Source organism: Nicotiana tabacum, chromosome 7 (assembly GCF_000715075.1).
Source record: "Nicotiana tabacum cultivar K326 chromosome 7, ASM71507v2, whole genome shotgun sequence".
NCBI classification, from domain to species: Eukaryota; Viridiplantae; Streptophyta; class Magnoliopsida; order Solanales; family Solanaceae; genus Nicotiana; species Nicotiana tabacum.
This window is the reverse complement of record NC_134086.1, coordinates 76,170,331-76,196,325: the sequence shown is the minus strand read 5'-3', so window position 1 is coordinate 76,196,325 and position 25,995 is coordinate 76,170,331. Positions and strand designations below refer to the sequence as shown.

The 25,995-nt window shown below is 39.0% G+C and overlaps 1 protein-coding gene across 1 annotated transcript; it reads right to left on the bottom strand.

The window, feature by feature from the left end:
- Window positions 1-23,609: 23,609 nt before the first annotated feature.
- Window positions 23,610-24,733, bottom strand: LOC142162142 (putative mitochondrial protein AtMg00860). Its single transcript, XM_075218458.1, has 2 exons — window positions 24,628-24,733; window positions 23,610-24,226 (listed from the first exon to the last, which is right to left on the bottom strand). Exons 1-2 carry the CDS (start codon window positions 24,731-24,733, stop codon window positions 23,610-23,612), a joined length of 723 nt encoding a protein of 240 aa, XP_075074559.1.
- Window positions 24,734-25,995: the final 1,262 nt, after the last annotated feature.

The following is a 25,995-nucleotide window of genomic DNA, read 5'->3' as shown; positions in this document are numbered from 1 at the left end:
TCAAAATTCCGGAGCGAGAGAGGTTGCCATGTCTTGAACCGCGTCGCATTCGTCGGTTCATCTAAAGAAAACTAGTTTAAATTATGTATTTATGTTACATTCTTTCTAAATCATGTATGTCTGGTATCAAAATTGCTTTGTTTAGCAACACTACCTCAATAATACACAACACCAAGTAGGACAAGTGAAGCTCATGGGGAAACGAACTAACTTCCCCCCCTTTACAAACTCACGATCTTTCTTTGGATGCAGGCACTTGAGTTGCGAAATCATCAAATGTACTATATGCTCACTCACAAAGTTCAGGAATACAACTCTCCAAACCATTGCACTTGCTTGCAACTGCTATCCGCACAACAATGTCCCCAACAGGCACAATATCCCCAGCAATCACGATACCGCAATCCGCTATCAGCTAAGAAAACTCTATTGCCATTTGCCATTTTTACTTCCTGCATAAGGCTACCTTTCTGCCTTCTGAGACTAAGCTCTGTCTCTATCTGCATTTTCTACATTGCATAGGGCTACCTTTCTGCCTTCTAAGACTAAGCTCTGTCTCCATCTGCATTTTCTACATTGCATAAGGCTACCTTTCTGCCTTCCGAGACTAAGCTCTATCTCCATCTGCATTTTCTACATTGAATAAGACTACCTTTCTGCCCTTTTGAGACTAAGCTCTGTCTCCATATGCATTTTCTACATTGCATATGGCTACCTTTATGCCTTCCGAGACTAAGCTCTGTCTCCACCTGCATTTTCTGCATTGCATAAGGCTACCTTTCTGCCTTCCGAGGTTAAGCTCTACCTCCATCTGCATCTTCTGCATTGCATAAGGCTACCTTTCTGCCTTCTGAGACTAAGCTCTGTCCCCATTTGCATTTTCTGCATTACATAAGGCTACCTTTCTACCTTCTGAGGTTAAGCTCTACCTCCATGTTCATCTCTTGCATTGAATAAGGCTACCATTCTCCCTTCCGAGGTTAATCTCTACCTCCATCTGCATGGCTAAAATACTGCCACCTTATTTCTCTTGCATGGCTGAAATATCGCCACTCTTATTTCTCTTGCCTTGCTGAAATACCGCCACCCTTTATTTATGTCTTGCATCGGCTGAAAGATCGCCACGTTCTGCATTTTCATGGGCTGAAAGATCGCCAAATTGTCCAAAGGCGTCATTGTTCAGAGGCACCATTTTCATAGCCCGAGAACGCCATGCCATGGCCTGAGGACCCCATTTTATCTTTTGCATATCATTATTCAAAGGCATCATGGTTCGGAGGCATCATCCTCATAGCCCAAGAATATCATTTCATAGCCTGTGAATCCTTTATCATACGCTTCATGGCCTAGGTCATCATGGTCCGAGGACATCATCCTAACTGTCCAAAGATAGCATTCACGGTCCAACGGGAACTTGCATCACGTTTAAATTTATGCACAATATATATATGCTGGTATTGTTCATTTGTAGGTACACTGGCTAGCAACGGCCGTCTCAGCAGGAGCGATCCCGCTCCAGTTCCCGCAGCCTATCAGACTCTGACCATCCTTTCTCAACCTGAACATTGCGTACGCTTTTTGAAAATCTCCATCGGCATACTCCGCCGATGGATCCCGAACTACATATGGCCTGATTCCTGTAATGTCAGGGATATGTAAGAAGCTCAGAAACCAGATCTTGGTCAAAACTCTTCAAAATCGTTTCATTCGGTCAAAATTGGCCATCATATCTTACCCGACAACTCTTTCATCCTTCCCGGGTAAAGAGGGGCATCTATTGATACCCAATTTTTTCCTATGTATTTTTATATACAAAATAATTTCAAAATAGCAGGTACACACATATATAAGCATGCCCAAGAGTTTTGGTATTTTTTTTTTCTAATTTTTAAGATTTTAAAATCAATTTATTGTCTATTTTTAGCAGTACAAAATCCAATAATTATTCCAAAGATTATGATTTTGGTGAATAACTTATTTGATTCGCATATTTACACCAAAATATAATTAAGGTGATTTTTGTATATTTTTTACAAATCTATTTGGTATTTTTAAGCTAAATTGCATGTAATTGCAATTATAGCCTATTTTACGATTAGTAGCATTTTATCATTATAAAATTATTTCAAGTATTTTTAAATTAATATTTATATAGTATTTGTTGGCTCAGTGTTTTAATTTACTTTTAAAATTATTATTACTACTTTTATAAAATAAAAGGGAAGATAGGCTATTTAACACTTAGCCCATTTCTATTTCAATTACAGCCCTTTCACCTTTCAATTTTGGCCCTCAATTTGACCCAATTCCTCCCCCAAATTAAACCAGCCCAATCCCCAAATTACCCTACCCCTGACTCGATTTAAAAACCCACCCGGCTCCTTTTTGATCCAGGCTGTTGATCATTTTGATCAACGGTCATAAACTCCCCTTTCGTTTTTTAATTCCCAAACCACCCTTAACCTAATTCATTTCACCGAGAAGCCGCCTTTGAACCCTCTTCATCTCTCAAACTCTCTCTAACCTCTCCAACACCCTAATCGTTTCGCACCTTATCTCACCATGTTTCCATCGGAATCCATGGCGTCTCCGGCCATGGACGGTCTGTACTGATCCTTTCTCACCATCAGACCTAAGCTATTTAAGGTTTGAAGCCCGACTTCAATGGCCTTCTTTAGATCCTTCTCAGATATGTAGATCTATGGCTTCTCCCGGCGTGTTTAAGCAATATGAGTCTTTTCGACTCAGGATCTGACTTACCTCAAGACCTTTCTCATTGCTAGGGTTTTCTCTGCAACTCTAAGCCGCTTGAGGTTCTGTACCCGCCTATTTTCTTAGATCTGTAATATGTCTGGGCTTTATTTGACATTTTAAAGGTTTTCCCCAAACTTCCTTTTTAAAATCGTTGAATTTTGATTTTAGGGTTTCTGAAAAAGTTTCTTCAAATATCTTTCTAATTCTTTCCGTTCTTTCTTTATGTGTGTTTATCTATGTTAGGCTCGTATGCTTTCTTTTCTCCTACGCATGAGTTTGCTCTCTTATTTCTTTTCTATTATGCGAGACTCTTCTATTTTTTTGCTGTCACACTCTTATGCTCTCATTTTAATCCGTGTTGTTAAACCTTATTTTTTGCTATATGTGTTTATGGTTGAGTTATTTGATTTTGTTCACTTTACTGAGTTTTGTTTGTGTTCCTGCTAAACATATTTCATATACATTTGTTTAAAGCTCGTATCATCTCTTTCTTCTGAACTTGTTTAAACTCCAAGTTTTCTCGAGCATGTTCTCATGACTTTGAATCAGTGTTCTCTCTATCGTGTGTGTTTCTCTCTCATAAGTCATTGGAAAAGACTTCTGAGCCCCTCTCAAGTGGCCTACCTTCTCATATCCATTGTCTGAGTCAATTTGAAACCCTAGATTTGGGGGTTTCTTTGGCAAGTGGTATTAGGGACCCTAGTCTTTCAGGCTCACTATGAGTCTGTAACTGAACTCGAATCCCTTTTGCTTGTGGCTCTAAGACTTTCAATGTTAGACTCTTTTTCTAAGAAACCTGACGATTCCTTTTGCTTGATCTGTGTGCTTTATATATGAGAAATTCCTCTTTCAAAAGTTTTCACCAATTAAGTGATTGATTCTGAAATCCCTTTAATAAGGCTGATGAATTGTCACTGATTTTTCTTCGATTGAACCTCTTTTACCTTTCTTGAATTGGTTCATTCGAATTGAAATTGTAATTTTGGTTTCCTGGCTGTTTGATTAATTCCCTTGACATATTTGGCACAAACCGTATTCCGTTGATTGTTTTCCTTAAATAACTTCTACGTACTTACCTCTTTTGTGCTACTTTGAAAAAGTTTTAATTAAAACTTCTTTCCTTAACTAATTTTTCCATTGAAATCATAATCCCTTCACCAGAGGGAGGTTCATTTCAATGATATTTCCTTGCCTTTCTTACTTTCTTTCTACACTATAAAAGGGACTTCCCTTCTTCACTTTTAAGACACCTTACACCTTCAGTTGACATGATCTACACACTACCAGTCCTTAACTCCAATTCAATACTTGCACACTTGCAATATTGCTTTGAATTCAATACTCTTTCAACACTCTGTTTTTGCTTGAGATCTTTTGGAATTGCTTGGCTTGCAACTTGGAGTTTTCTAAGGCTACTATTTTTACTTGTTTTCCCCTGAAACTGGAATGTTCTTATTTAACGTTTCTGCCTCACCCCTATGTGCTTATTAACAGTCTTCTGCAATCCTATTTACTTTGCTGCTCATGTTCAATGATTTATGCTATGTATGTTCTTTCCCTGCACTTGTTTCCATTATTAATCCCTACACCCTATTGCCTTCTATGTATTTGAGTTAAGGCTCATGTGCTGGCAGTATTCAAATTACTGCTCGGGTCATAACCTGATCCACAATGGATCCTAACTCTTAAGATTTGGCTAACAGGCTGGTCGGGGGTGTGCCAGCATTCCCAATTGCATAGCATGACCACTAGCCTGCCATGGCTTTCCCCTAATTCCCTTATGCACTTACACTTATTCTTAGTCTCTTAAGTTCTGCCCCCCCTCTTATGAGCCTTGCTTTGGGACCTTGAGTTCCCTCTAAACTTGGACATCTGAGAGTTGGCACTTCCATACTGCACTATGATCTTAATTCTACAATGTGTTTGGGGTGTAAGCAATGCCGCGGGCCCTTTGAGACTCTTGGGAACTTTGACATATCCCAAACATGTGAAAGGCTTTTGGAAATCTGATCGTGGAAGTTGGTTTATCTCATATTGTTGGACTTTGAGTCTGAATTAGGCTAATTAGTTGTAGCTGGAATTTCTGATGTAATGTTTACTTTATTTTTGATTCATTCGGGTATGTAATAATTTGTAATAACTATTGGGGTTGGCTAGTGAAAAGGGATGGGGGTGAATGTATGCAAAGGGTAGAAAACTTGCTTATAGGATTTTTTGATTTCTTCATTCCCATCTTAGAACTCATTCCTATAAGATTTTCTGATTTCTGCATTCTCATCTTAGAAACCATGCCTATAAGATTTTTTGATTTCTGAATTCTCATCTTAGAAACCATGCCTATAAGTTTTTCTACATTCGCATCTGATTTCTGCATTCTCATCTTAGAAACCAACCTCCCTCCCTTTAGGACTAGTAGTCCCAAATGCCTATGGGACTGATAGGATTGGGACGGGTAATAGCATGCAGTAAGCAACGATACTATTCCGTCTTTAATACCTTAACAGGGTGGGAAAGGGTAGATATAGATATGATGACGGGTGCACTAATACCACGTGCGACCCCTCTTCTGAGGAGTGATTGCCAGGTATTGCATTGATGTGATCCATATTGTTTGTAAACCTAGGACCCCTTCCCCTTTACTTGTTATCCCTTTTTTTAGCTGTCAAGACTATTTGCTTAAGATTTTTGTTTTCTTTATCTTTCTTCAAACTTTTAATTCACTTGCAACATTATGTGTAAATCCCCTTCTATTTAAGACCTTTATTTGCTTACTTGTTAGTTAAAGTCACAATTATAACATGGCCGAGAACCACACTACTGGATCTTTGGGGGTGCCTAACACCTTACCCTCGAGATAATTTCTAGCCCTTACCCGAACTCTTGTTTTCCAACTCGAACTCTTCTTTAGTGCCCTAATGCACTTTAATCATTAGGTGGCGACTCTTCAACCCAAAAAAAAAACAATTCCCAATAGGGAACGATTTGTCTTCCCAAATGTCATGAACCCGATTTTGCCTTTAGAAAAAGGGGGCGCGACAATAGTACTAACGTCCCTTTTACCGGGGGTGCTGCATCTTTCAATGGATGTAGGTGGCTCCGTAGCAGACACTGCCGATTGTAGATAGCGTAGCATCATCCACTCAGCAACCTTGATGAGCCTCTTTTCTTCCAAGGGTGATGCAGTATGTATTTTGTTATAGATTACTACTTTTGAGGTATAGTCGGGGACTTGTTACCGGCATCATCATAACTATCTTTTGTATCTTTACTGGCTCCGCAGACATTTGTATGGGTTATTTACGGGTGTTGGATGGGTCAATGAACTACGTTGTAATTCTAAACCCTAGTTCTTCTAAGCTGTAACTGTATGAAATCTTGGAAACTTAGCCATGGTTTAAGGTTTGTGTTATAAAATGAACTAATTATGTTGAATGTATGATCTTTCCTATTGTCTTAATAAACGAAAGCATGGTTTCCTTAATCATATTGAGTTGGGTAGAAAGTGTTCAAAAATGCTTCCTTTGTCGAGTTCACTCGATTTAGTGTCGGTCGAGCCTCCCGATGTTGGGGCATGACAAACTTAGTATTAGAGCCTAAGGTTTTAAAGCGTCCTAGAATGTCTCAGAGTCATGTCTAGTAGAGCCCTTCTTATAGGTGTGTTGTCGACCACATCTATAAGTAGGGGGCTACATGGAAATTTAGGAAAATTATCTTTCATTGTTGTTCTATATCGTGCGTTATAACGGGATGTGAGAATTGGACAAGATGCCAATGCCACCTAAGAAGTTGCTGATGATTCACTACTTGATACTGCGGGTGAGGATAATTGCCCTGCTATTACCCTGCCTGATTCTTCTACTCCATAGCAGACTACCTCAGTTCTACCTATATGGAGGGTAACACCATCTCTCCTACCGATATGCATGTTCTGCCTCTAGCCCCAATTTCCGGTTTCGCTATTTCTGATGGGGATCTTAAGGGAGCTATCCAGATGATAACTCAGTTAGTGGCCTCTCAGGCCTAGAGGTCAAATGCTGCACCCAGTTCATCTAGCCATCAAGGGGATTCCACCAATTCCAAGGTGAACAGATTCCTTCAGTTAGACCCTCCAGTGTTTACGAGTGCAAATCCAGAAGAGGACCCTCAGGATTTTATTGATGAGATGCACAAGACCCTCAGGGTTATGCGTGCAACTAAAATAGAGGGAGTAGAGTTGGCTGCCTACCGTCTGAAAGGGGTGTCCTATTTATGGTTTGAGTTGTGAGAAGATTCCTGCAAGTAAGGGAGCCCTCCGGCGAGGTGGAGCGATTTTGCCGATGCCTTTGTAGATCATTTACTGCCTGCTAAGACAAGGGCAGCCCGCGTAGCAAAATTTGAGAATCTAAAGCAAGGTAGAAGGAGTGAGTGGGAGTACCACATGGAGTTTGCCCGCCTGTCCAAGTATGCTATTCACATGTTTCCCACAATGGAGGCCAAGATACGCCGGTTTGTTCAGGGCCTTAGTCCTTTGACTATTAATGAGGCTTCTGCAACTGCATTGAATTTTGACATGAATTATGGGAAGATGGTGGCATTTTCTCAGGCCACAGAGAACCGTAAAGTAAAAAACAGGATGGAGAGAGAGGGTAACAACAAGGCCTGGTCTACGGGCAATATGTGGGGGAAAATCAGCTTTCAGGGGAGGATCATCAGGGTCGTCCTAGTCTGTTGCATAGTCTTCAGCCAATGCACCGCCATCAGGGCCCAACCAGCAGCAGCAGTGGAGTCGTTTCAGGCCCAATCAGGGCAGTACGGGCTCCCACCAGCGGGGTCGGTCAGGACAGAGATCCCAACAGCAGTAGAGGTCCCTGTGCCCCAAGTGCGTGAAGATGCACTCAGGGATTTGCGATAGGGAGTTACCCGTATGTTATGGATGTGGGATGAGGGGCCATATTCAGAGGCATTGTCGTGTATCCCGCTAGGGAGCGGGTAGGGGAACAACACGGCCATCCATCCTTGTAGCTGCTACATCTTCAACCCTCTCTCCAGATCAAGGTACCCCAGCACCCACGGGGCATGGTGCAACTAGGGGTGGTGCGTAGAGTTTGGGAGGACCCAGCCGGTTTTATGCTATAAGTGGTCGCCATACTGCTGAGGCTTCTCCAGATGTTGTTACAGGTATTTTGACTGTCCAATCTCATGATGTGTATGCACTTACTAACCTTGGTTCCACCTTGTCCTATGTTACCCCGTTATGTTTCTATGAAATTTGGGATAGAACCAGAACAGCTTCACGAACCATTCTCGGTATCTACTCCTGTGGTTGAGCCTTTTACGGCTGCACGAGTTTATAGAGGTTGTGTTGTTACGACACATGGTAGGGAAACCATGGCCGATCTTATTGAATTGGCGACGGTCGATTTTGATGTAATAATGGGATGGATTGGCTTTATTCATGTTTTGCCAAACTTGATTGTTGGATTAGAACTATAAGGCTTGAATTTCCTAATGAGCCCATTGTGGAATGGAAGGGAGATAATGTAGTTCCAAAAGGTCGGTTTATTTCTTACCTTAAGGCCGCAAAGATGATCAAGAAGGGGCGTATTTATCATTTAGTTCAGGTTACGGACACCGATGCCGAGGCACCTAACCCTGAGTCTATACCAGTTGTGAATGAATTTTTGGATGTCTTTCTAGATGATCTCCCTAGGATCCCACTAGACAGGAAGATTGATTTTGGGATCGACTTGATGCCAGGCACATAGCCTATATCAATTCCACCTTACAGAATGGCACCGGTAGAATTTAAAGAGCTAAAGGAACAATTGAAGGATTTGCTAGAGAAGGGTTTTATCTGGCGAAGTATGTCACCATGGGGTGTACCGGTTTTGTTTGTAAGGAGGAAAAATGGGTCTCTATGGATGTGTATTGACTACCGGCAACTCAACAAAGTCACAATCAAAATAAATACCCTCTACCAAGGATAGATGACTTATTTGACCAATTGCAAAGTGCTACGTGTTTCTCAAAAATTGACTTGCAGTCCGGATATAATCAATTGAAGGTAAGGGAGCAAGATATTCCAAAAATAGCTTTCAAGACCCAATATGGGCACTTTGAATTTCTGGTGATGTCCTTCGGGCTAACAAATGCCCCTGCAACTTTCATGAATCTTATGAATCGAGTCTTCAAGCCTTTTCTAGACTCTTTTGTGATAGTGTTCATCGACGATATTCTTGTGTATTCTCGAAGTCAGGAGGACCATGCTGACCATCTCAGGGTAGTTTTGCAGACTCTTCAGCAACATCACCTGTATGCAAAATTTTCGAAATGTGATTTTTGGCTTGAATCTCTCACGTTCTTGGGTCATGTCGTCTCCAAGGAAGGGATTATGGTTGATCCTCAAAATATTGCAGTAGTAAGGAATTGGCCTAGACCTACCACTCCAACAGAGATTCGTAGTTTCTTGGGTTTGTCCAGGTACTACAGAAGATTTGTGGAGGGATTTTCTACTCTTGCCTCTCCATTGACTAAATTAACGTAGAAGGTAGTTAAGTTCCAGTGGTCTAATGCTTGTGAAAGGAGTTTCCAGGAATTGAAATCAAGATTGACAACAACACCGATATTAACCCTGCCAGAGGGTACAAAGGTATTTGTGGTGTATTGCAATGCTTCCAGGATCGGGCTTGGGTGTGTGCTAATGCAACACGACAAGGCTATAGCCTACACTTCTAGGCAACTCAAGAATCTTGAAAAGAACTATCCAACCCATTACTTAGAGCTTGTGGCAGTGGTGTTTGCACTAAAGATTTGGCGACATTATTTGGATCGGGTCCATGTGGATGTGTTTATGGACCACAAGAGCCTTCAATATATTTTCAAGAAAAAGGAGTTGAATCTGAGACAGATGAGATGGCTCGAGTTGCTCAAGGACTATGACATTGATATTCTCTATCACCCGGGAAAGGCTAATGTTGTGGTGGATGCTCTTAGTCGAAAATCTATGGGAAGTTTGGCTCATTTGAAGGCGTATCAGAGGCCATTGGCCAGGGAGGTTCACCAGTTGGCTAGTTTAGGAGTTTTTCTTGCAGACTCTAGCGAATGGGGAGTGATCGTGCAAAATAGGGTTAAATCATCGCGGGCAGAAGTGAAAGAGAAGCAATTCAACGATCCATTGTTAGCACAACTGAAATAGAGGATTCATAAACACAAGACCACAACTTTTTCCTTTGGCATGGATGATGGTACCCTACAGTACTATGACCGCCTATGTGTTCCGGATATTGACGGACTTTGGGAAAAGATCATGGCAGAAGCTCACACTTCTAGGTATTCCGTGCACCCAGGTTCTACAAAAATGTATCATGATCTCAAGGAAGATTATTGGTGGAACAACATGAAGAGGGATGTGGTGGACTTTGTGGCAAAATGTCCGAAATGTCAGCAAGTGAAAGGTGAACATTAAAGGCCGTGTGGATTGGTTTAAAACATATAAATTCCACTGTGGAAATGGGAAATGATCAACATAGATTTTGTGGTAGGGTTACCGCGCACTCCGCACAAGTTCGACTCAACTTGGGTAATCGTGGATCGACTCACGAAATCAGTGCACTTCTTGCCAGTCAAATCTACCGACACAACAGAATAGTATGCTCAATTGTATATCAACGAAATAGTTAGGTTGCATGGCACTCCAGTTTCAATCATTTCAGATCGAGGGGCTCACTTCACGACCAACTTTTGGAAGAAATTTCAGCAAGGCTTGGGTATGCAGGTAATCTTAGCACGGCTTTTCACCCTCAGACCGACGGGCAAGCGGAGTGGACTATTCAGACGCTTGAGGACATGTTACGTGCTTGTGTTCTTGATTTCAAAGGTTGCTGGGATGATCATTTGCCTCTTATAGAGTTTGCTTATAATAATAGCTTTCATGCTAGTATCCAGATGGCACCATTTGAGGCATTGTATGGTAGAAGATGTAGGTCTCCCATTGGGTGGTTCGAGGTTGGAGAAGCTGAATTGATAGGGCCTGACCTTGTGCATTAGGCCATGGAGAAAGTCAAAATTATTAAAGAAAGGATGAAAACTGCTCAGAGTTGCCAAAAGTTTTATTCGGACATTCACCGCAGAGATTTAGAGTTCAAAGAAGATGAGTGGGTATTTTTGAAGGTTTCCCCCATGAAGTGTATCATGCAGTTTGGAAAGAAAGGAAAATCGAGTCCGAGGTGTGTCGGACCGTATATAACCATTCAGATTTGTCAGGTGGCATACAAGCTCGAGGTGCCATCTGAGATGTCATTGGTACACCCAGTCTTCCATGTGTCTATATTGAAGAAGGTAGTGGGAGATCCATCCACTATTGTGCTAGTTGAAACTATTGAGGTTAATTAAGAAATATCATATGAAGAAGTTCAAGTTACCATTCTTGACAGGCAAGTACGAAAATTGAGAAATAAAGAAATATCCTCTGTGAAAGTGTTATGGCAGAACCAGCAGGTTGAGGAAGCCACTTGGGAAGCCGAGGAAGAAATGAAAGGGAAGTACTCGCATTTGTTTGTATAGCCATGTAATATCTTATATGAATTTGTTACTAAGAACTTTGTATCCTTTGATTTGGTCTATGTAAAACTGTTCTATTTTGGTTATATATTGCTTGTGCGGCCATGGTTAGTGTCATTACAAGTTATGTCATGTCTATAGATTGTGTATATGCTGTTAGGATATGTTTCTGGGGCTCTCTAACAGGTGGATATGCCTAGTTACAAAGGAAACTCTGGCAAAATTTTGGAAATTTAGGGAGTTAGCCAAATTTGGTGCTGTGAATATGTTTCATGATGTGAAAAGCTAAGGTGGCATAAGGATTACTAATGAGTGAACCTTGATCCTCATTCAAGGACGAATGATCTTAAGTAGGGAAGGATGTAAGGCCCCGTGAAAATTTTTGCTTAAACACCCGAGATCTCATAGTGCCAAGTTAGAAATATGTGTTAGATTGATCTGTGCATTAAAAAGTTAAGGAATAATGTCTTTTAGAACAGTGCATTTCTACGTTCCATTATGTGGTCGCATAATAGCTATGCGGACCGCATAGTCGCCACAGAGTAAGGCAGTTTGATGGTTAATCTTGAGGTCAACTATGAGGCCAATTATGCGATCGCATAGTCAATATACGGGTCACATAGTAATCTCATAATCTCCTTGGAATTTTGCGAGAGGCAGTTTTGCGGTGTATTATGCGACCGTAGAAACAGGTATCTAGACCGCATTCTTATCGCATACTTGGGCAGTTTGTTCATGTTTTGGGGGCCATTTTGCGGTCCCTTTTGCGGAACGCATGTCCATTGTGCGATCACAGATTTTGTCGGGGCTCCTATTTCCTAGCTTTTAAAACCTGACCTCATCCCATTAAAAACACCCCATTATACCTCTTTTATGCTATTTTACTGCAAAAAGAGTGAGAGAGGGAGTTCTAGAGGGAGAAACTAACTCTCACCAAGTCACTACAATCCTTGCCCAATCCTTTGAAGATTATCAAGTAAAATTTCTAGGCTTTCACCCTAAGAGGTAAGAACTTGTGCCCTAATCTATGATTTCGAAATTTCTATTAAAATATGTGATTAACAAGTGGGTTCATGGGTATAAGGATTGATTATCTTGCATGCATAAATGATAATAGGGTATGGGGAGATTGTGAGTTAAAAGATAGCAACTAGGGTGTAAGATGATAAAAATCTCTCACAAAAGGGTCCTAAAATCACAATGCACACTTAGTGCTCGATAATATAATCAAATGAGCTAGAATCTTAATCATGTCTGTAATTTTTAGGTCAACTTGTAATTCTCATAAAATAGATTGAAGTTGATAAGAGTTCCGGAATTTTATAAGAATTTAAGGAAAGCTCTATTGAGGTATGTATGGCTAAAACCCCCTCTTTTTAGAAATTGAGCTCTGTTGGTGTATATGCAAATGTTGTAAGATTGAAATTGGATTGATGAATTAATTGTTATTTCACATGAATTGGTTTTGCAATTATATATATACGTGAAAGGTGTGCCTCAATGTGTTCAATATACTATTCTTGATAATTTAAAGATGTGCGAGGAATATGAGCCATGTGTTGAAATGCCTAGACGTCAAGTCAAGATTAAAAGTTAGATTGTCATGCCAACTATGTGAAATCTTATATATGCTTACAACTTGAATTGCTCTTGTACGTGCCTATTATCCTAAATTGCAAGGTTAACATTGAAAGTGGAAATGATGTGAAATGTGGCCTAGTTCCAAGTATGATGTGATAATTGTGCCCCATGTGCCCACAAATTGATATATGTGTAATAAAGATTGAGGTGAGATGATTAATGAAAAAGGAACAATGTCATGGGAAGACGGCCTAGCCGATCGGGCCATGATCGGACGCCATGTCGCACACATGGTGGTATTGTGCTGATATTGAATTTGGAAAATGAGAATGAGATGGTGATTGAGATACATGTCTCAAATGAGGCAACCTAGCTGATCGGATCGTGATCGGAGACCGCACAAGAAAGGGGTGGTATTATGAATGATGATAAATAGTATTAAATGCCCCAACCTAAAGCTATGGAGATTATGTGACAGTTATATGGTTCTTTTATTTGATAATGTGGTGATCGTTTAAAGTTTTTGATTGATACTTGTGAATTCCTTATTCTTGTATGATAGTTCTTTCTAATGAGGTGATGTTTAGTTATACATACTAGTACTATTCCATGGTACTAACGTACCTTTTGCCGGGGGCGCTACATCTTTTAATGGATGTAGGTGGCTCCATAGCAGACAGTGTCGATCGTAGATGGCGGAGCATCCTCCACTCAGCAACCTTGGTGAGCCCCTTTTCTTCCAGGGGTGATACAATATGTATTTTGTTATAGATTACTCCTTTTGAGGTATAACAGGGGCCTTTTTGTCGGCTTCATCATAATTGTCTTTTGTATCTTTAGAGGCTCCCAGACGTTTGTATGGGTTATGTACGAGTGTTGGATGGGTCAATGAACTACGTTGTAATTCTATACGTGAGTTCTTCTAAGTTGTAACTGTATGAAATCTTGGAAACTTATCTATGGTTTAAGGTTTGTGTTATAAAATGAACTAACAATGTTGAATGTACGATCTTTCCTATTGTCTAAATAAACGAGAGCATGGTTTTATTAATCATAATGAGTTGGGTAGAAAGTGTTTAAAAAGGCTTGCTCAATCGGGTTCACTCGATTGAGCGCCGGTCGCGCCTCCCGAGGTTGGGGCATGACAGGGAATTTCCCCACACAAGGTTAGGCAAGTCATTTACCTTGAAATGGCTCAAAATCAACTCGAGACCACGTTCTTGCCAGAGTACTCGACTCCAAATGGACTAAATCTATTCAATTCAATTGCATTATGTAAATATAACTTTAAGTAACTAATTCCACAAATAAATTCTAAGCTAATACGTGAAATTAGGTAAAATGACCAAAATGTCCTTAGCCCACGTCTCGGAATCGGGTAATAGTTATGGATTATGAACTCTCATTCACTCATGAGTCCAATCATACCCAAAATTATCCAAATCCAATGTCAAATCTCCAATCAAAACTCGAAAATTAGGTCTATGAACTTTTCCAAATTTTTCCCAAATTTCTCACCCCAAATCCGAAATTAGATGATGAATTGATATTTAGTTTAATGGGTTATAGGCAAAAAGTAGTTAAGAATCATTACCCGCAAACTCCTTACGCAAATATCTCTAAAATTTGTCTCCTACCGAGCTCCCAATTCAATTTTGTGATATGAACTCAAAACCCTTGATTTTGAAATTTATGTTGTATTCTTCTTCGCGAACGCGAGACACCAGTCACAAACGCGATGCACAAAAATCCACTGGCCAGTCTTCCTCTTTTGCAAACGTGATGTTTAAGCCGTGAACGTCATGACCATCTTCCCTCCTCCTATGCGAATGCGGGACTATCTTCGTGAACGCGTAGGTACAAGACCCCACAGTCTCGCGAGCGCCGTAATACCATCTCGAACGCGAAGCATTAAACCTTCACCAGCCCCAGCTCTCATCACTAACGCGAGACCCTACTCGCGAACGCGAAGAAGGAAACCAGAATTGACCTGCTGCAATTTTTTTGCAATTCTCTAAGTTCCAAAAATGACCCGTTGGGCATCCGAAACACACCTGAGTCCCCCGGGACCTCAACCAAACATGCCAACTAATCTTAAAATATCATTCAAACTTGTTCCAACCTTCGGAATGCTCAAAACAATATCAAAACACCAATTTAACATCGGATTCAAGCCTAAGAACTCCAAAAACTCTCAAATTACGCTTTCGATGAAAATGTCTATCAAACCTTGCCCGAATGACCTGAAATTTTTCAAGCACGTCACATTAAACACCACAGAGCTACTCCAAACTGGAAACTTCAAAAATTCAACTTTCGGCATTTCAAGCCTAAATAAGCTATGGACCTCCAAAACACAATCCGAACACGCTCCTAAGCCCGAAATCACCCAACGAAGCTAACGGAACCAGTGGAATTCCATTCCGAGGCCGTCTTCACACCGATCCGACTACGGTCCAAATTCTAAAGCTTAAGCTCTCTTTTAGGGACTTAGTGTCCCAAAACACTCTGAAACTCAAAACAAAATATCCTGGCAAATCAAAATAGCAGAAACAAATACAGAAAAAGTAGTTAATAGGGGATCAGGACATAAATTCACAAACACAGGGAAAGTAGCTAAATATTAGAAGTTGAGAGAATATATATATATACTTTGATGTTTTAATGACATAATAGTGTATGTATTTATTTTGTATGGTATCACATGACCATTATGGTAAGTTATATAAATTGTATTAAAAGTCAGTAGTATTTTAATTAAGTTGAGATAAGTTTTAATTATGTGGATAATTAATTATTTGTGGAGATAATTATGATACTAAATAAGATTAAGTGGATAAAGATTTTTTTCTATAAGGTCCACATGGCACTAAGCTAGGACAGGGTGGCTCCAATGTGCATGATGAGTCATAACACATATGGCGCCTTGATTACACGTGAAACATTCTGGAGTTAGATATTAGTAGACATTCAAAAGCTTGTGATTTTATGAGATTCCAGGTTTTGGGAAATATAGTTCCAGTTTGACAGTTGTATTGTATATGCCGAGCGGCATCTTAAATGTTTCATTTAGATATTTTTCTACAATTTTGGCTAGTTTTATTTTGTTGATTTCGTTTCCGAAATTTGTTAGGCTTACCTAGTCGTAGAGATAAGGTGCCATCATGACAGGTATATGATAGAGATGTTAATGTTCATAATATAGTAATACATGCATCTTCATGCATATGCATTTACTACCGAGCTATGACCGATTGGGAAATTATCCATTTACTATCGTGCTACGGTCGGTTGGGTAGTCATGCATCTTCATTTACCACTATGCTATGACCGGTTGGGCAGAAATGCATTTACCACCGGACTATGGCCGATCGGGAAGTTACCACCTGTTGGGCAGTTATGTATCATTATTTACCACCGGTTGGGCAATAATATATTTACCACCGTACGACAGCCGGTCGTGCAGTTACCACAGATCAGTTGGGCAGTCATGCATTGTACATATGGATAATAGTCTCAAAGAGAAGGATTATATATATGTAAGTATGATAAGTATGCATATACAATTGCACTTCATAGATTCGGGTTAATTTTTATATGTCTTCAATTAATGTTGACTTATTCTTATGTTTCAGTTTTGTCTTACATACTCAGTACATTAGTTGTACTGATGTTCTTTTATTGGGGACGTTGCATTCATGCCTGTATATATAGATGATCAGTTCCACGAGCCTTAATAGTATATGTGATTCACATTCAGCGAAGAATCGGTAAGACTCCACCTCATTCGGAGTGCAACCGAGTTTATGAGTCATCGTATCAGAGTTTTGCTACAGACTTATGGGTAGGCCGGTGCCCTATCCTATTTGATATCAAATAATCTTAGAGGCTTCGTAGACTGAGGTTCATTTTGTACAGTATGTCAGTGGCCTTGACAGCCCATATGTATTTATGTTTTAAGAAAAATGGTTCAGTGATACAGCATTTTCCCACATATAAATTATACATTATGAGTTGTGTCCATGTGGGCCCATGATAGTTACAAAAGGAATGAGTCCAGCTAACTCGACCTATGTATGTTCTAGTTTCGGTCAAACGATCATGAGTTATAGAGTGGTTCGCTCGGGCCAGCACAACACCGGATGCCTGCCACACCTCCCTAGGTTTGGTGCATGACAAAGTGGTATCAGAGTGGGTCGTGTCAAAGGTAGTATACAAAGCCGTGCCTAGTAGAGTGTCACTTATGGGTGTGTTGCGCGCCATATTTATAATTGAGAGGCTATAGGAAATTTAGGAAATATTACCCTTCTTTTGTTTCGAGATCGTGCCATAGAGCTATGTCGTAAGAAGCTAGTACAAAGTTTCCACCGATTTCTTTATGCACTAGAGGTGCAATCACAATAGAGCTTTAAGGTGTAGATGTAATTCTACTTATGTGGAAGGGAGGTTATGCAAGAAACAAAAGATACGATGCGAGATTGAAAGATAAGTAAGTAAAGGTGAAGAAGATATGAGATACTCAAGTACAAAAGGTGTGAACTGTCCAGACATCAAACAAAGGTTGGGTTTTATTTTAAGTTTACAGAGGAGGCTTTGGAAATATTTTTGTAAGTGTCTAATAGTTAACATTCGAGGATGAATATTCTAAAGAGGAGAAGGATGTTATATCTCGTTATTTTAACAACATTGACACAGTTATATACATTTGATATGGTATTTTGAGTGGAATATTTTTGTAAAATATTTTGAAAAAAAATATAATTTTATATAGTTATTAATATTACTACTTTCAAAATATGCTTTAAATTGTACTCATAATATGAGAAAGTTTATGAGATTTTCTTTATTGTAAAGATAGAAATTATTTTATCACAAGCAAAGAAAGTTATCATTTTACCATTTTAAGAACTAAGCGTATGAAAATATTTACTCTTTATATGAGATTAGGAAAATTAGAAGTTGAGACAATATATATATATTTAAATGGATGTTTTAATGAAATAATAGTGTATGTATTTACTTTGTATGACACCATATGACCATGATGTGTTAAAAGTTAGTAATATTTTAAGTAATTTGAGATAATTCTTAATTATGTGGTTAATTGATTAATTGTGGGGATAATTATGGTATTAAATAGGATTAAGTGGATAAAGATTTTGTTATGTGCTGCCACATGGCACTAAGCTAGGCCAAGGTGGCACCAATGTGCATGATGAGTAATAACACATATGGTGCCTTGATTACACGTGAAACATGCTTTGGTCGAATAAATTCCACAATTGTTGCTATTGATTGTATTTTAGGATGTTTGTTAATTGAATATATAATATGTTCCTCTCAGAACCCTTTATGGACGTTTCATCTTCTTTTCAAAGTAAAAAGATGCAGAAATGCTTCAACAATTCAAACAATCACTTGGAATGGCAGTAACTTGATTTTTCTTGAAACAAAATTCATATGAGACTTCTTAGCATAATAGCAATGGGATTTTGTTATTCTAAGGAAGCACGTTGCAATCTTTCCCAAGAATATTATACGGATTTTTTCCTACTTCAGGTATGTTAAGGCTAATCCTTTTTTCTTTTGGCATGATCGAAGTAACGATACGTAAACGTAATGTTATTCCATAAAAGGTTCAACTCTTAGAAGTTAAGGATGTCTACGTTATTCATTCCTATGAAATGTAATTCAAAATATTTCTAAGTCTGTATCTAGTTCCCTATTAAGGTATTTGATAAATATATTAATGTTCATAATATAGTAATACATGTATTTTAATGCATCTGCATTTACCACCGAGCTACGGCCGATTGGGCAGTTATCCATTTACCATTATACTACGGCTGGTTGGGCAGTCATGCATCTTCATTTACCACCATGCTACAGCCGGTTGGGCAAATATTCATTTACCACCGGACTACAGATGGTTGGGCAGTTATGTATTATTATTTACCACCGGTTGGACAATCATATATTTACCACTGTATGATGGCCGGTTGGGCAGTTACTACTGATTAGTTGGGCAGTCAAGCATCGTACATACGGATAATAGTCTCAAAGAGAAGCATTATATATATGTAAGTGTGATAAGTATGCATATACGATGACACTTCAGAGATTCAGGTTAATTTTTATATGTCTTCGATTAATGTTGACCTATTCGTATGTTTCAGTTCTGCCTTACATACTCAGTACATTATTTGGTCTGACGTCCTTTTGTTGGGGATGCTACATTCATGCCTACATGTATAGATGATCAGTTTGACGAGCCTTAATAGTAGATGAGATTGGCATTCAGCGAAGGATCAATAAGAATCCACCTCATTCGGAGTGCAGCCAACTCTATGAGTCATCGTGTCAAAGGCCTTGACGACCCATATGTATTCATTTTTTAAGAAAAATGGTTCAGTGATACAGTATTTTCCCACTTACAAGTTGTACATTATGAGTTGTGGCCATGTGGGCCCATGATATTTACAAAATGAATGAGTCCAGCTAACTCGACTTATGTATGTTCTAGTTGTGGTCAAACGATTATGAGTTACAGAGTTTTTCGCTCGGGCCAGCACGACACCGGGTGCTAGCCACGCCTCCCCAAGTTTTGAGCATGACAGGCCGAGGGCCTGCTATTAGTGGTATTTGTAGGATCGGGTTGCACGCTGCAGTAGTATTTATTGATTTATGCAAGGATTTGGCTTATTATAGCATTTGGGATGGATCGACCCTTTTGGTGTCTGCACGTCCATAGTGGCCGCAACTGCTAGCAATTATTTACATTTGGGATGGATCTGCCCTGGTCTATTTGTATTTGGGGCTAGATTTGCCCCGTTCATTTGTTTTGGGCTGGATATGCCCTGGACCTATCATGTTTGGGCTAGATCTGCCCTGTTCAATACTGAGTGACTGATTGTTGAGCATAGTGAGTGAGAATACGAGATAGTGAGATTGAGTACTCTGAAAGATTGAGTAAATGAGTTCATCAATAAGATACATTTCATTTAAAATGCGTACGTGAGATACATGCATAGAGGTGCATTTCGTTCTGCTACCTGGTTTTGGTGACATTGATGATTTCACATGTATATTGACATGTAGGCATAGAGATGTATTTTCCTCAAGCTATCTAAAAAATGAAACATCTTATTTATTGTTGAAAGGAATTTGGGGAAATCACAATTTTCAAACATACTCATATATTTTTAGGGTTTTCGATGAAATATTTGGGACCTACTGTATACTTGAAAAGCATGTCTATTTTCCGCAACTTTGAACTAGCTGAGTTATTTCTTGTACCATCTTTATTTAATTCTTATGAACTGTTGCTGGTTATTGGAGTTGGCCTCTGACCCTTGTCCCATCTCATCACTATTTTCAGCCTAAGGGTATGTTTGTTACTTATTGAGTACATGTGGGTGGTTGTACTTATACTACACTTTTGCACCTTGCATGCAGATGTTGGATGTTGATGTTACTACATACGACGGGAGCTGGATTTGATGATGTACATGCATTCCAGTTATGACTATCACTAGTCCTTGGTAGCACTAAATTGGAATTCTATTCATTTAAATTTCAAATAGATGTGATAATTATTCCAATTAAGCTTTTTTAAAGAAATCTAAATCTTAGATGCTCATGATTTGTACTACTAGTACTTGGGGAATTTTAATGACCCGACCAGTCGTTTTGACCTTTTGCACTTTGCCCACCAGTTCTCAGGCATTACTAGCCCTCTGTGATGTATTATGACTTATATAAATCATCGATTTTGATTTTCAGGGTAATCGGAATGAATTTGAAAGAACAGTTCTCAGTTTGAAGCTTAAAATTTGAAAGGTTTGACCAAGTTTTGACTTGTAGTATTTGACCTCATATTTGAATTGTGACGACTATGTTAGCTCCATCAGGTGATTTTGGACTTAGGAGCACGTTCGGATTGTATTTTAAAGGTCTGTGGTAGAATTTGGCTTCAATTTGCGAAATTGAAAATTTGGCGATTTTCGATCGGCAATGTAAAATTTTATATCGGATTCGGAATAGAATTCCGGGAGTTAAAGTAGGTCCGTAGTGTCATTTGTGACATGTGTGCATAATTTGGGGTCAATTAGACTTGATTTGATAGGTTTTGGCATTGTTTGTGGAATTTGAATGTTTCTAAGTCCTTAGGCTAGAACCCGATGTGGATTTGGTGTTTTGTTGTTGTTTTAAATAATTCAAAGGCTCGAATAAATTTTTATGATGTTATCGGATGTGTTGGTACATTTGGTTGAGGTCCAGGGGCCTCGGGTGTGTTTCTGGTGAGTTTTGAGCGAATCTGGACATTCCTAAACATAGAAAATGGTTCTGATGCTTAAATCTTTGCTGGAGGCAGAAGTCTTTCCTCTGAGGCTGAAGTTATTCCGCTGAGGCCATGGGTTTACAACTGAGGCAGAAAATGGTCCACGGTCCGCAGTGAGGAAGAATCTGCAGGTTCACTGGTCTGACTTCGGAAGCCTATATCTTTTGATCTACAAGGAATTTTGAGATAATTCAATAACAAAAGTTGTAGCCCTTCGTGTGTAGTTTGCAGAAAGATAAATACATCACAATTTGGAGATTTGGGATTTTATTTCATATTTTGACCTAGAGAGCTCGGGCTTTGGCGATTTTACAAGGGGTTTTTCATGAAAACCATCGGGGTAAGTGATTCTAACTTAATTTTGGCTAAAATACATAATTAGAACGTTGGATTCATCATTTGAGTAGAGATTTGGGATGAAAATTTGGGAAAAATTGTGGAACTTCATAAAATGAATTTTGGGATTTGAAAGCCGATTCAAAGTCGGAGTTGAGTGAAACTAGTATGGATAGTCTCGTAATTGAAGGGGTTGTCAGATTTTGTGACTTTGGTTGGATTTTGAGATGTGGGCCTAGGGGCCAGGTTTGAGCAATTTCGGGATTCTTGAGTTTATTTGATTATTTTCGCTTGGGCTTTGTTCCTTTAGCGTATATTGATGATAATATACTGATTTCGGTTAGATTTGGAGCATTTGGAGGCCGATTCGAGAAACACGGCATCGTGGGCTAGAATTTGGACCGTTTTAAGGTATGTAATAATTGTAAATGTTGTCCCGATGGTAACTAAGGAACATACCTAGAGACTCCAAGAAAGAAAACTCAACCATAGATATCCGAAAGTTTCCCTACAAAGAGGCTGGCTTCAACAACCCATAAGGGACAACTTGCCAAGCTACACAAACAGTTAATTTGCTTATAATCGCAAAGGTTTTTTGACATAGAGGATGACTTCAACAACCCATAAGGTGCGGCTTGCCAAGTTGCATAACTCAGAAAACTTTTGTACAATAACAAACTTTAGTAGAAAATTTTTGTACTACAATAATCTAACTTTCATAGAGTATTCTGACTCTATTTTCATACATGGACCAGCCTTTCCATCCATTCAAAAGAAAGAACAAGTGGGTCCCTTTTGGCATGTGAGGGACCTTAGGCAACCCAACTAGAAAGCTCCTGAAAATATGTGAGAGGTGAAATATACATGGTGTAGCAGGTGAAAGTACGCGAGAGCATGTGATGGCATGTGAAAGTAAGGTGTTGCATGTGATTAAGCATGTGGAAGCACGTGGATGCATGTGAAAGTGGGGCCCGGATAGTATGGAAAGATGTGGAAATTTGTCTTGGCATGGGTAGATGAATTTGTAGGGTTTTTTGGTAGGTAATGTAGGATTATGGTGGGATTAACAGGGATTTAGATAATTATCTTCCATTGATTTTCTGGGTTTGTCTTCTAGGCATCTTTTCAAAGACCTTGTGTAGTACCGCTAGGAACTTGATGGTCTTTCTTCGCTATGTTCCTTCTCCTTCGGATTGAGAGATGTAATCTGCAACCTTAATCTGAAGATGTCGTGAGTGATCTTTTCTCGGATGACCTCGTATGGGGTTTGATATTATTTTACTGCTTCCCTGAATCTTTCCCAGTGAGGATGATTGCTGGTATAATTCCAGCTTGCCCATTCTTTTGGCCATATCTCTTTCGGAATTTTGCTAGAAAAGGATTTTTTGTGCCTCACTATATTCTTCTTCAATGGATAAAATAGACATGGGAAATTTCCACCAGAATGATGCCTCTGCTTGTGCCTGGACTTTTCTGTTAATAATCTTTACTGGTGTATGGAACATGAATACTTTTGTTGTGTAGGAATTGTTGAAACATTTTATCCAAAATCTTCTAGGTTTGAACCATAGCAAAAATACTTTAAGAGCTGGTGCAATGTTATCAAAATCTTTGAAGACGTTACATTTGAATTCCATGAAAATATAATACTAATGGCATATGTACTAGAAAAACCATAATAGTTCTTGTGGAAAATCTTTGGCTTGTGCTATGAATATATGGCGGAACAAATATTCTTAATTGACCCCATATGATTGAGAATGGATCCTCCATGTTGCCGGAAAACTTGGAGCTCATAATAAGTTCTTCTTTCCATAATAATTAACGGATCAAAGGGATCCATGAGGTTGAACATCTTTGGTGGATGATATGTTGGCTTCAATGAACTTATTCCTTGTATATTTGAAAGCATGAAGATGTGACTGATTTGCTTTTCCTTTGACTTCAGTTTTTCTAGGGAAAATCTTTTTAAAAATTATTCCGGTCGAGACAGAAAATCTGTGAGAATATTATCCTTTCCTTTTAGGTGCCTGACTTGAAACTTGTATGGAGAGAACTATTAAGCCCACCTAAGAATCTGAGGATTGGGAATAATTTTTGCATTTAGCTGAATCATCTTTGGGAAGGTCTTCATATCCATTTCTATAAGAAATTCTTTATATATTAGGAAAAAATTAAATTTCTTGATTCCATTATTTACTGGAAGAATTTCCTTGAAAGTGAAGTGATAATTTTGCTCGGCATCTTTGAACTTTCCGCTGGTATATCCACATATTTTTCTCTGGCCATCTTTTTCTTCAAATAGAACGGCATTCCAATATTCATTGCAGAAATCAGTTTGTAGTATCTTCTTACCATCTGAAGGGATGTAGAGAGACTTGACATTTTTATATATCTCCTTTATTTTTGTGAACTCTTCATTCTTTTTCTCTCCCCATAGTGGAGCATTTTTCTTGAGCATTTCTGTGAGCGGTGAAATGTATGTAGAGATATTTGGGCTGAAATCTCTTACATAATTTATTACACCCAAGAACTGTTGGATTTGCTTTGTTGTGAGGTTGGCAACCGGAAGTTTGAGTAATTCCTGACATATATGTGGACCTAGATTGTATTCACCTTGGACAAAATGCATTCCGAGAAAATCAATCTCCTTTTGAGCAAGAACATCATTTTTTGCTGAAAGCATGACTCCGTACAATGTTACCAATGCCTCAAATTAAAGAAGCAAGCTGACTTGTTCTTCTAATGTATTACTAAATAACAGGATGTCATCAATGTAAACTAAATAGGTATGGGGGATGTGCTGGAATATTTTTATCATTGCTTTTTGGAACAATGAGGGTGCAGTTTTCAACCTGAAGGGCATGACTTTCCATTGGAATTGATGATCAGGGATGTAAAATCCCGTTTTGTGTCTTTCTTTAGGGTGGATTCCCAATTGCCAAAATCCATATTTTAGATCAAACTTGGAAAAATATTTGGCCTTGGTTAAGTAGGAGAAAAGAGTTAGTTTATTTGGGATATGAAATTTATCATCTTGGAGGAAGTGGTTAAGTGGCTGGTAGTTAATAACTAACCTGAGTTTTCCTCTTGTCTGCTCAGCTCTTTTGTTGACATTAATGCTTTGCATGCCCATTGTGAATCTGATGGCTCTATCAGATCAAATTCCAAAAGTTCTCGCATTCTTTCTTTGCAAGTTGAAGATGATCTGGATTCATGCCTGAATTACTGGCTTTTGTTGGATTGATATTTTTATTCTTCTTGAAAAGGGGCTTGCTAAAAACTATTCATTTTTCCATAACGGGCATTTCCTTTTCTTCATGAAATCCCTGTGGGATTCAGCACATGAATGCTCAGTGAGATTTTGCTCAATCTCTTTGATTTTTTCGTCGTCGGTGATTTAGAATAGCCTTGGAATATCAGAATAAGGTCTGAACTGCTTTTTAAAAGCTATCCCATTTGCCTTGAGCTGGAGTTGATCTCTAAGTTGTCTGTAAATGTCGAATCCAATAATAAGATCCTTTCCTGGTACATCAGATCCTAGCAGCTTGGTTCTATACTTCAATCCTAGAAAGAACTCAATTGTGACCGGGTGCTTTGTAATGACAGTTGTGGTCAAGATTCCATTTGATGCAGTGTTAAAATCCTTAAAGTGCGGCACCCATTGATCTTTAGGGAGAACAATAGGATTTATGAGTGAGGAAGCAGCTCAAGTGTCTATGAAAGCAATAACTCGAGTTGGTTTATCCCATTTGGATGAATAGACACTGAGTTCCACTTGAGGAACGACTGCGAGAGCATTGATCTCCTCTCGGGCTTCGATCACTGGTTCTGAAAATTTGTAGTGATCAGCCTTGATCTTCATGGATATCGAGAGAGAATAAAGTGTCTTCACTAGGTTCTTCATCCACAGAGAATATAGATTAAAGGTCCTCCTCTTTTCCAAAATGAATTCTAGTGTAATCTTCAATCTCTTCAAGGAGTTTGACAGATCTTCTTGATTGTGGATGATTTTTTGCGAAATGTCCAATCTTGTGGAAAATAAAGCATATGTTTTTCTTGTGAAAATTTCCTGATCTTCTACGTCTGAAATATTTTGTGTATCTCTTGAGCCTTGATTTTCCATCTGGAATTCTTGACCGTCTGAACCTCCTGAGTACTTTCTGCCGCCTAGTTGTGTGGCAGGAACATCCTGATCCAGTGATTAGATCGGATCTGTGACATGATTTGTCAAGCACTGGATTGTGTTGAATAATTTGCTTTAGGGCTGAGTGCTTTGTACAAATGTCATCTAATATGACGAAAATAGCTTGACTGATGTAGGCAACTTGTAGGATTGTTATTGACTGAAAGAGACAAAGGCTTTCTTTAGGTTGATGTCTCCGCCGATTTCAATGTATATCATTGCCATATTTTGAAAATGCCTGTCAATGTCATTTATTTTG

What these genes read in the sequence shown, in the direction of transcription:
- LOC142162142 (XM_075218458.1), bottom strand. Translation starts at nt 24,733, where the DNA reads ATGCGAGAACTTTTGGAATTTGATCTGATAGAGCCATCAGATTCACAA. An exon ending in CAGACAAGAGGAAAACTCAG is followed by an intron (nt 24,227 to 24,627) that starts GTTAGTTATTAA and finishes TCATGCTTTCAG; the next exon opens with CAAAAAATGATGTTCTTGCT.